This window comes from Neopelma chrysocephalum, unplaced genomic scaffold, assembly GCF_003984885.1.
Source record: "Neopelma chrysocephalum unplaced genomic scaffold, ASM398488v2 Primary Assembly neopelma1_95501, whole genome shotgun sequence".
Taxonomy (NCBI): Eukaryota; Metazoa; Chordata; class Aves; order Passeriformes; family Pipridae; genus Neopelma; species Neopelma chrysocephalum.
Window position 1 is genome coordinate 1 of NW_020924173.1, and position 11,554 is coordinate 11,554.

Below are 11,554 nucleotides of genomic sequence, written 5' to 3' on the forward strand. Positions count from 1 at the left end.
GTTGATGTTGAGCTGAACAAACCTCTCTGAAAAAGAAAACAAAAAATAACCCCTGTTAGTTTTTCAAATATCTGAGTTTGAAAAACCTTTTCTTTGGGGTAGCAATGGTTTGCCCCACTGATAATACTGGACCAAAGGTTCACGTGTGCCCTTATGGAAATTCCATCCCTACAGAAAGGGAAGAGAAGGGGCTGAAGATAGTGTAGAAGGTAGGGAGCCATGATCTGAGCCAGGAGGAAGCAGGGGGCCAGTGAGCCCCTCTGGGGGCCAAGGGCCCCCAGCCCCCAGCTGAGGCTACGGGAGACCTGGTGTAGTGTCAAAGCTGGAGCGGGTCCCGTAATCAGGAGCTGGAAGAGTTTCCTTACTGTCAGCAGCAGCAGAAGACATTGAAAGCAGCAGCGGAGCAGCCCTGAACAGAGACAGCGATGGCTGAAAGCCAAAGGGACAGCCAGGAGCAACAAGATAACATGAAGCCGGCTGAGAGACACAGAGATGTTCCTGCAGGAGGGAGAACTGGCAACAAAACAGAGGAAAACTCAACAGAGCTGGTTTGGGGTAAGACTGTATTACTTTCCCAAAACCCAGAGACTTCCTGAAGAGGAGAGATGGACTTCCAAACCTTTAGAGAGTCCCGAAATGCAGCAGCAGCTTCAGAGAGAGAGAGAAAGGAGCTGAAAAACCCAGAGTCGTCCTGAGAGCTGAGCCAGAAGGGAATGTGGGGGAAGTGCCTGTGCCCTCTGCTGCTGCTGCTGCTTCTATCATGCTGGTGAGCTGAGACAGAGCAAAAGAGCTTTGGTAAGACTGAACTGAAAGCTGCCTTCAATGTTCTAACCCAAGAGGAGTGGAGATCTACAGGGAGATCCCCCGAAGGCTCGGGCTCAGGGTTGGAATTTCCACAAAGCAAGAACAAAAATCCTGACTGCCACACTTAAATCTGCTGCCTTAGGAAAATGAAGGACACTAACCAGTGCCACAGGAAACTGAAACGAAGGAACTGTGGCCTGTGCAGTGACATCACGCTGTATTGTAGCAAGAGCTGGGCTGTGCTTGGTTGAAATGTAAAATGAGCTGTTAGAATCCTCAACCTGCCTGACCTAATTAGAGCCCTCCTCCTGTTTCCTAGAAAAGGAAAATTGTGTAAGACTCAGTGCCAGTGCTTTGAATGAATTTTATACACACAATGGCCGTGCCTGCTCCTGCTGCCTCTTATTAAGTAAAAGTTTAGGCTCACACTGAGCTGCTTAAATGGTACCACTGGGACCAGACCAAAACCTTAACAGGATTCTGAGCCACACATGATGTAGGGCTTGGATTAGTGTTTGGGTTTCAAAGGTCAGCAGAGCCATTGCTGCTTCCAGTGCATGTGCTCTGTGCAGGCACAGCACACAAAGGGGCAAGAGCAGAGGTGAACTGCAATAATTTTCTAGGCTGGTGATTCCCTCTGGAGTTTGAGGCAATGCCTGAAATGCTGCTGGGAATGGAGCAGGTAAGGCTCTGGATATTTGCATTAATATGATGCTTGATGCCCTGGACTGCACACAGTTGCTCCTGGAGGTCTCTGTTGGTTTGCTTTTCTTTGGATAGCAGCACACGCAGTCTGGAGACATCCTACAGAAAACATCATACTTGGGAGTTAGATTAAGAACAGGAGAAGAGCCTGCTTCATGATTTCCTTAGAGACATTTTGCCTAAAGATAAACAGACACACAATTACTGGTGTAATTAAAACCCCAACCCAAACACAGAGGTGCAGAGAAACCAGCAGCACTGTAGAGTTGCTGTGCAACACCACTAAGCACTACATTAGTCTGAAACTTTCAGCTGCTGCTTTCAGCAGCTAGTTTACTAAGTTTAGAACCTCCAGAGGAGGTAAGAAAAGCCAACTAAACTAAGAATAGGAGTAGTTATTTGCACTGCTGATCCCACTGTATGTCATACACTCAGTCAAAAATAAAACAGGTTCTCTTGGTGTTTCTGGAGGCTGGTGGTTTGTTCTAATCTGGTTCATGCAGGGAATTTAAGAACCATAGGAAGTAAGGAGCTTGCAGGGTTAGTCTATAAATATTTAGAGCAACAAAAGGCATCAAGCACATTCATAACTTGCAGCTTTGTAATTTTTCATTTTACTAACCTGCTTCAGGTGGTTCTTCTCTTCCTTCAACTTCATAACATGCTTGATTTTTTGCTTCTGGTGGCCAAGCAGTTTAGCATAGGCATCACTTCGTTTATTCAGTTCTTCCTGGGCAGCACCGTGCTCCTGTAAGAGTGCATTCCTCTCTGCTTCCAATGCATTTAGTTGCTGCTGAAATACAAATTGAATCTCTTAGAAAACTTTTAACTAAACATAGCTTTTTACTGAACTGAGATCTACACAGGAAGATTGGTTTGGGAAGGGGACTAGCTGGCTCAATGCAGAGTAACTTAGGAAAGCACTGCAGGATAAATGCCTTGCAGGGAGAAGTAGCATGTTTACTTCTCAAAAGTAGAACTTGAGCCAACTGCAAAAGTCTTCAGTCAACAGATACTAACACACACCTACTTCCCAACATACCTGAAGAGACTTAGAGATAAAGACCTGGCGTAATCTATAGGAAGATTTATATAACAAAACTTTTTTTAAGCTTGAGGTCACATCTTCATTTATGGATTTCCTACAAAGCAAGAGGTGAAGTTTCAGTATGTTCATTGTTAACTCACAGCACTTCTTCCCAATATAACTTGGATGTGCCATAACATGCAAGTTTAGTTTGAGAAAGTTACCTTGACCTTTCTGCTTCAAGTTCCCTTTTCAGTTCTTCAGTTTGCTCTTCCAGTTTTGCCTTGCACAAATGACTAAACTTCAGGAAAGACTCTTTTGTTCTCTCTGTTTCTGCTTCTTTTAGTGCGAGCTTGGTCTGGACTTCTAAAAGCACCCTGAGGAAGACAGCAGTCCTTAATGAGCCCTTAAATTTATTCTTTTGTTTGTTTGTTTACACAACTCTAAATCTGAAAACACAAGTAACCATGACTGAAAAGCTGCCAGTAGAACTGAAATACAGGTTTGCACAAACAGTGCCTCAGAGAGAACAACACCACAGAAAGCAATCAAGTTTTAGATGTACAATAATTAACTTCTCCTATGAGGAAGCAAGTACTGTTTCTGAAGCAAGGAAAGACAATGGCTGTTCAATGCCAGCAGCTTTTAGCAGAGATAGTTTATTAGGCTTTACATGCAGAGCTTTGCTCAAGCAGAAACCAATCAAACTGTTCAGTGTGGACACACCTCAAGATTTCAAAAACCCTCCACCTAAAAGCACTGCCTCCCCTCTTCAGCCTCAGCTGTTTGTCTCATCAACCAGGTGGGGACCAAGAACCCCTTCCCTGCCACACTCAACCAGCAAATCAAACAGAAAACAACTCTTCAGTTTTTCTTTTACCAGCTCTCATGGAAACTGGAGGCAATAATAAGCAGCTGGGAAGGAAAGGGAGGGCAACATCTTAACCAGACGAGAAAACAGAACACGGACCACTAAACTGCTGTTAGATAACCAGAGAAGCAAGTCCTCAGTTGGTGGCCTAATACAACTTCTTGGCTCTTAGTTCTGGTAACTGTTATTAGGCAGAGAGGACCTGGGTGTCCATCACCAGTGTGGTGATTCGTGGATGGTTAATTGGCATCTGCTTGTGAGCAGAATTTGAGGTGACACATCATTCAGAGTAGAGTGGCAAAGAGTGAGCTCTGCATTAAGGATTTGTCTCCCCTGTGGATCTTATCTGTGGAGCAGTCACTGTAACTGATATTTCTGAAAGGGGCAATATTCCAGCATATTTCATTCAAGTATTTTCCTTTTCCTCTGTGTTCTACATGTAGGCAAAACTCAGAACAACTGATTCGACCTTTTGCCCTGGGAAAAGCAAGAATCTCCAGCTTACAGCAAATGCTGATCTTACCTGGTAGAGCACCACATTAAGTTCTAGTTAGAAAGGCAAGCCTTAGTTTGCATTATTTAGCTGAAGGAAGACTGACTGTAGTACCTTGCACATTCTTCTTTCGCTTTGTTCTTAGTGTGTTCTGCTTCCTGAAGCAATTGCTGATTCTCTTGGCCTACTTTTTTAAGGTTGGCAACTGCTTCTTGCAGAGAGGGATTGTCCAGTTTAAGACAGCAGATTTCTTCAGCTGTTGTCTTCTTGTAGCTGATATTACAAGGCAAATAAGAAAAATCTGGTTACTTCAGGCAAAATACAAATTGACACATTCAGGCCTGACAAGAACAACACAAGCTCATGCTGACAAGTACCAAAGATTTTATAATCTGAAGATATGGCAGTGTTCTGAGAAATCCAAAGGTAAAAAGCAAGCCACAACACAATTCCATAAAGCCATAAGCACTAACACTACAGCAAATTCTGTGATACAGATATTTTCATTTTTTTTGCAGACATTTTAAAATACAAAAACCCTGCTGTATCTGAAGCTTATTTCAAACACCAGAAGACCTACTGTCTGCACTTCACATTGGCAAATATCCCACTGGATCCCTCATGGGTGCCATGCATACCTAGGAACAACAGTACCACTTTTCACATACTTCCATAATCTGAATATTTTGTGATAAAATATTTGCAAGAAACATAGGAAACTAGTCTTTAATTCAGTGCAAGTTTTGAGCCTAAACAAGAAGTCTTTCTGCAAGATATTTCACTGCAAAGAGAACACCATCACTGGTTACAACTCTTATTCTGATTCAAGAGCACTTAACTACCCTAACTGGTTACATTTTGGAAAAAGAAACATCCACTTTCCTGAACTACATACCCAGTATGTCTTTAGACTTGCCTAGTACTCAAGGAATAAATTCTTAATGCCATCAAATACTCCATCGAAATCCTCTGCTCTAATGCCACACTCGTATACAGTGTGAAGCACCAAGGCATGTGAATGGACAGTGTATTTCATTGTCATCTTAGAGATAATCCCTGTCCTGTATCTTAATGAAACTTAAATACCTTTTGAAGTCAGCAACAGTCTCTCCAAGTTTCTCCAGTGTATTCCTGTGCTGCTCTTGGATTTGCAATACAGCACTGCCATGAATTTCATCAACTTGCTCCAACTCAGCATTTTTCCTGAAATAAAAATTCAGCATTCCACACTGGAGAGAAGTGTCTGAACACATTACCAAATGCTCTGATCAGTTACAGAAGGCTTGCAGTGACAAATCAGTAGCTCCTCATGTAGTAAAGCACAATCTTCACAGCAGATATAACTAAGCATCTCCCCTTCCCCATATTTTCCAAGACAGTTGTAGGATACACTAAACACCTAACAGTTAATTTCTAATACATGGAAGGAAGCAACAACTGGCTTGAAAACATCTTCTAGTCATTGCCCTCTCCAAGGCAGGGCACAAACACCCAATACAACAAGCATTTAGTTTACCCTGCACAGCAAGGACACAGCACTACAATACCAGCCTTTCAAGCAAATCTCAACAAGCTAATAGTTTTAAATTAAAACAGTGTCAAACTGATTCAAGTTGTTATTCATAGTGATGAGATCTAATCACTATCAATAATCAACAACCAGCAAGAAATAACTCCAGACCTTCCCAGGTCTCTAAAACCTGAACTGGGCTCAGCAGCTTTGTTTATACTACTGATTTAAGATTTTTCCTTTCAAAGTTTCAGAACCAGAAATTTTTTCACAAACCCTTTCAACTTTTCTTCCATCTGTGCAAGTTCAAGGCCTTGAGATTTGATTTCTTGTCCCAATTGCTTCACCGACTTTTCAGCTTTCTTCTCCTTTGCATGTAATTTATTCAGCTCATTCATGGGATCATTCAGCACTTCTTCAAGAAGAAGTCTCTCCCTTGTTGCCTCATCCTGCAACTCCAGGAACCTCTGCTGTGTTGATGCAGATGACTCCTGTGTGCCAGAATACCACAGATTTCAAAACTTAGAGTACTTTTCTAGATAGTAAAGGCTAATTTGCTGTGTTTTAACTTCAGAGCACAAGAATAAGGTCAAATCTACAGGAAGAACCAAAATACCCATCATACCAGCACTGATTCTTAGAGCTATTGGACCACACAGCTTCTGCTGGCCAGCCCCCACTTGTACATTCCACTGATGAGACCATTATTAATGCAACATCTCACGCATAACGTAAACCAGAACCTTTAGTGCCAGCCCTTGGGATCAGAGTTTTTCTTTAGACTAATTTATAGTCTGTATTTACCTTCTCTTGCTGCAGCTGAGAGACAACCTCCTCATGTTTCTGAAGCAGTTTTTTGTGTTGCCCTTCCTCCAAAACAATTTTTTTTTTCAGGTCTCCTATTTCAGCATTTATACTCAGGAATTTTCCTCTGGTCTCAGACAACTCTTTCTCTGCATAGAGAAATTGTCAATATAAAACAAATTGCCTCCTCCATTTTCAAAGAACTACAGTATCTATTTTTAATAGTACTTCCATTCCAGCTTGCAAGTTAGTTTGGCAAGGGAAAAACAAACAAACAAAAACACCCCATGCAAAACAAACCCAGATCTTAAACCCATGTGGAAACTCCTCAAAATCTGCTCAAAGTACATCACTTGAAAATAATTTGAACGGCAGGAATGTTTGGATCGAGCAACTGGCCTTCATCACAACAGCAGTATGGCTGGGGAAAAACTAGATGATTTTCCCAAAGCTTCTTCCACAGAATACTAGCAGACAGAAGTCAACTGGTACAGAGAACTGAGCACCTGCCTCACACTGCAGAGTTGGGGGTGTTGGGAGAGAAGGGGTAAGGAGGTGAAGGGTCCTTGACACATTGCCAACACCTCAATGAACCCGTGCACAAGCTGCTAACAGTGAATTCAGACAATATTATCCTGCTTCTCAGTGAAGAGAAAGGAACAAGAACTTCTTAGTGGTCGCCTTTCAGATTAAAGCCACTCCTACTCTGCAAACTATTTTCATTCTATACTCTCTGCTTGAGTAAACCTCCATGGAAACACCCAATCAGACTTAACAGGGGTCAGACGTGAAGTCATTTCCCCATTGTTAAAACCATGTCCAGCTGTTTTCAGCTGGAGCTCAGAGACTCAACTTTTAACTTGGAACAAACCAGGCTAAAGTGACATTTTAGAACAAACCTATTGGAGATGATTTAAGAGATGTCAATCATCCTACAGAGGGAAGAGCATACAAGTACTAAAAATTACCTTTTTCTTCTTGAAGCAATTGACACTTTTCATTAAGTTCTTTCATCAGTTTACATGATTCCTCTTTTGTTTTGAGGGAATCCCTCAGGATCTCAATATCTTGGTCTTTCTTAATCAGTGTCTCCTCCAGCTGAGCAACATTGGCTTTGTATTTCTCAGCAGTTTCTGTAACACTACTGCAGGAGAAAATTCAGGCACTTGTTACTACTAAATTTTATTTGTAAGTTTACACTTCAACCCAAAGGAAAAATGCTTAGGAGTGTTGGTTTCCAATAGAAAAAACTGCTTTCACCTACTTTTCCAAACAACTTTTTGAACTGTAAGACTGGTTTCCATGGACATAAAACTCTTCCACAGTATTGCTCAGCCCAGAAAAAGCACAGAGGCATTTAGAAAGATAATTAAAATAATATCTTACAATTACTTTCCATTGTGTGGAAAAATACCTGATTTCTTTTCCCTCCCCTACGATTATTGCCAAAGTTCTACTTCACCAGTCATAAGCCAGGCTTAGTTTTACCACCTTTTAACTTACCCCAGCCAACTTGAGAACAATTTGTTGTTACCTGAGCTCTGTGATGGATTCTAGGAGGTTTTCAGGGTCAGACTTTTCTACAACTTTCTCTCTCTCGGCAGCAGACCTAAAACCAGGAAGTTTTTAGGATGGATATATTTAAGCAAATCCAGAGCTACACAGTAACACACACCTTTCATAATCCAGTTTAGCTGACAAACTGCTATTGGCTCTACATGGGGATTCTACCCTCTTTTAATACTTGTTCCATATGGTCTCCTCATTTGCAGTAAAGATGCTGAGCCATATTCTGCCACAAACATCATAATGCATAAACATAATGCAGCTGTTGTAGCAAATTATCACGTCCTCTCTTTGTGACTGCACTACCTGCATTATCAGCTTTGTGTATTTTAACATTCCAGTTGTGCTGCAGTGCCAATCAGGCAAAACTGACCTAAAACAGAAGTTCATCCTTCAGAGGTCACCATCCTCAGCAAAAACAGTGCACTGTTCCTGTGCTGCAAGTGGCATTATTTGGGCAGAACAGGAAGTGTTGATTTAGATCTCAGTCTCTACCTACACAGAGCTGCTGAAGCCAAGCCACTCTGCAGCTGCCTTTGTTCAGAGAACGTCCAGGACAAAGCAACTGGGAAGGCACCACAGTGGCTCTTCAGTGCCACTCTCTGGAGAACACCCACGTGTCCAGGGAATCTGTGTGAAATGCCTGGCTGCTGAATTAGGATTTCAGCTCCTGCTCTAAAGCTTTTTCATTCTTGCTTATTCCTAACTTAGTAGTCTAAGGAGCCAGAAGCATCCAATCTACAGGAATGGCTTGCTCTGAGATGAACAACAGTTCTCAAGATTTATGTCTTCCCTCCCCATCCCATACCCAAGAAAATCCCACCCACACCACCCTGGAAGACAAAGGGTTGAGATGGTACAGTCTGTCTTTTGGAAATACTCTGAAGGAACAATGTTTTGTATGGTCATTTTAGAAGAACACAGCAGTTCTTACAAGTTCATTCCACCCCATTTTTTCCAGGTTACCAACACTGATAATGTCTGTTCCTTCTCAGCAGGGACACAGCCCCTGTTTTGCTGACTCTAAGGGATAAGCTGGAAGCACAGTTAGATGAAATCTTGTCAACCAAGTCAATTCCCTTCTTACTACTTACAGTTTTTCTTCTAACTGTGCTACTTTTCCTTTTGAATGTTCTAGATTCCTTTGCACTTCACTTGCAAAGCAGGAAAACGTGGAAATGAAGCTGCAGGCAGTCTTAAAAAAAAGACACATATTAACATTGAAGTGAGATTGAGTAAAAAACACCAAATCCATTGGGTAAGAGACAGTGGTAAACTGAAACCAATTCCTCACTACAGTTTAATGATAGCACCTGATATTATGCTAAATGTGATTCCAAGTATCCCTCTGTAAAGATACCCACCATTTATTAGAACAACCACTATCACCAGAAAAATACAAACATATGAGAGCTTCAAAATAAACTTACAATCACTGGTTCTCAAAGAGATTCCTAGTGTGACCAGACTGGTATTAATAATATCATAAATAATAATACCAGAGGTATTTCTATGCTTCTTTACTTGAACTCAGATTTACTCTGCAGATCAGCAAAATCAAGAACATTCATCAGTTGATCTTTCCCTATTTTCACTCCACAGAAAGTAGAGGAAGTTACCAAGTTGAGGACAGAAAGAACACGATCTGAAGTTCTGTGCTAAGCCCTTCATTCTTTGTTCCTGAACAGCTCAGAATTGCTGTCCTGTGCAGCACAAATGGTCCTACCTTTTCCTTAGCATGCCTCACGTTTCTGAGCTTCATTAACTTCATTAACTTCCTGCTCTTTTCCTTTTGCACACCATCTTCAGACAGCTTGTTAGAGAAGAATAGAAAATTACTAAGCATAGCTCCTCCACGTGAATTGCTCTTCACAAAATCCTTTCCAGGTGTTCCCCTCCCACTCTGTGTTTAGAGAGAAGTGGGTGAGATCCCAAACCAGACATGCTCCATCCCTGTGCCAATGAAGGGGGCACAGGGAATGTCAAAACAGATGCTGATTAGCAGCTAAAGCCTCCTCCTGCACAGGGGGCTCGAGAACAGCAAAGGCAAAGCAAGTGTGCAGTTATTTGTCTGAATACCTTTGACTTCAGTAGGTCATTGCTTCTTTTTAGTTCCAGAAGCTGTTTTTTTAGGCATGCAACAGTTGCTGAAAGAGATGTTTTCTCCTGAACTGCAGCACTCACCTTTGCTTCAGTCTTCACAAAATCCTCATCCAGAGCCTGAAGTTTTTTCTCCTGCTCTCCACGCTCTCTCACTAATGCCCAAATCTAAAACAAAAGAGTTATTTTCTTTATTTCCTACTATCATTTCTCTTAACAACATCATTCGTTTAGTCTCTCCAAGAAAACCACAGGCAGAAGTATCCAAACAGTATTAACTTGCATATCTATCTTCAACTCTGTCATGCACAGGAAAGAGATTAAATACAGAATTGTAGTGATGCTGTTACTACACACCACACATTTACAGTCCCAGTACAACATCCTAAAGTTACAGTAGTCTTAGCTTTGATTTGCAACAGAAGCCAACTCTCCTCTTTGGCTGTGATGCCTAAAATGGAAGAAAAGTTCTCCAAACAATATTAATACAGATAAGACAGAGAGCAGCTCCCAAATGAAGGCCTTCAGGGGCACACAATATGTAGGCACACACTGGCACACAGAATTCCTACACTTTTATATCTTTAACTAGTTGTCATATCTAGTGGGGACAACCAACCAAAAACCCCTTTCACTCTGGTACCACCACCCTCAGAACTGCCCCCCTGGAGCCCCTGCGAGAGCCTTATATCTTCTTGTCTCCCATGTCCCTCAGGGTTCTGCTCCAGGTGCACATCCCAACGGAATGTCCTTGCTAAAATCTATTACCTTGAAAAGACAGTTAAAGCCAAGCTTCAGGAATGAGATACAGACTGGGAGAAAGTAACTGTCTAAAGTGAGAGAAAACTACCCAGCAACATTGAAATCTACAAAAACCTAAAAATCTTTAGGCAGCAGCTGTGACAGACAAGAAGACAATGTGACATCTGAGGCACAAGGCATCAATTAGTACAAAGAAGTGTACTGATACAGTGTAAGTTGCCTCTTAAACATTAAAATTATGACAATTAGTAAGCAAAAATCTCAGCTAACAGTTGTTAAATAGAACCTTTTTGGGGTACTGAACACAGGACTTAGTTCTCTTTCGGAGAAGAGCGACAGCACAGCTGTTCTTAGCAATGCTTTGTACCCATAATATCTGATAATCTCTGCTCTGCACAGACCTGTTTGCAAACTACTCATATACTCTCTTATGCAAAAGAGGCCAATTCTACCAGCTTGTATTTTTTATTTTGGTTAGTGGCAGATATGACAGGAATGCACTCCATAACACATCCGTGCCTCCCTCTCCAGTGCCTTCTGTTTCTTTTTCTCCCTCATAAGCATAAGATCTTTTTTAGTCTTCACAGTCCCATTACCTGGCTTTGGAAACTGCTTGTGTTAGAAATAGTTAAATTGACCTCTAGCTGCCCACCAGCTGAACAACACAGTTAAATATAAGACTATAAAGATACACACAAAATAAAAAGCAAACCTTTCTCTCCCCTAGACAGCACAGACAAGTGTCAGGTTAGGATGGGGTTTACCACTGTACTTTCTCATAAGCATTACTCTGAAGGAACAGCTCACAACAATTGCAACAGGAAGATTAAAGAAGTTGGAGACATCAGCACTCCCTAAACTTCATAAAAAAACGACTTTAATCTTCTAACCTCAAGTTTGTTTGCAGAATTT

The 11,554-nt window shown here is 41.6% G+C and overlaps 1 protein-coding gene across 1 annotated transcript; it reads right to left on the minus strand.

Moving 5' to 3' along the window:
- Positions 1-1,460: 1,460 nt before the first annotated feature.
- On the minus strand, positions 1,461-11,221 carry LOC113980881 (hyaluronan mediated motility receptor-like; the record flags this gene model as incomplete). Its single annotated transcript, XM_027708104.1, has 14 exons — positions 11,162-11,221; positions 9,860-10,048; positions 9,507-9,593; positions 8,875-8,975; positions 7,749-7,823; positions 7,183-7,358; positions 6,215-6,363; positions 5,687-5,901; positions 4,987-5,103; positions 4,015-4,173; positions 2,761-2,913; positions 2,576-2,651; positions 2,132-2,320; positions 1,461-1,608 (listed from the first exon to the last, which is right to left on the minus strand). Coding segments are annotated over exons 1-14 (1,879 nt in total), but the record flags the coding sequence as incomplete, so codon positions are not given.
- Positions 11,222-11,554: the final 333 nt, after the last annotated feature.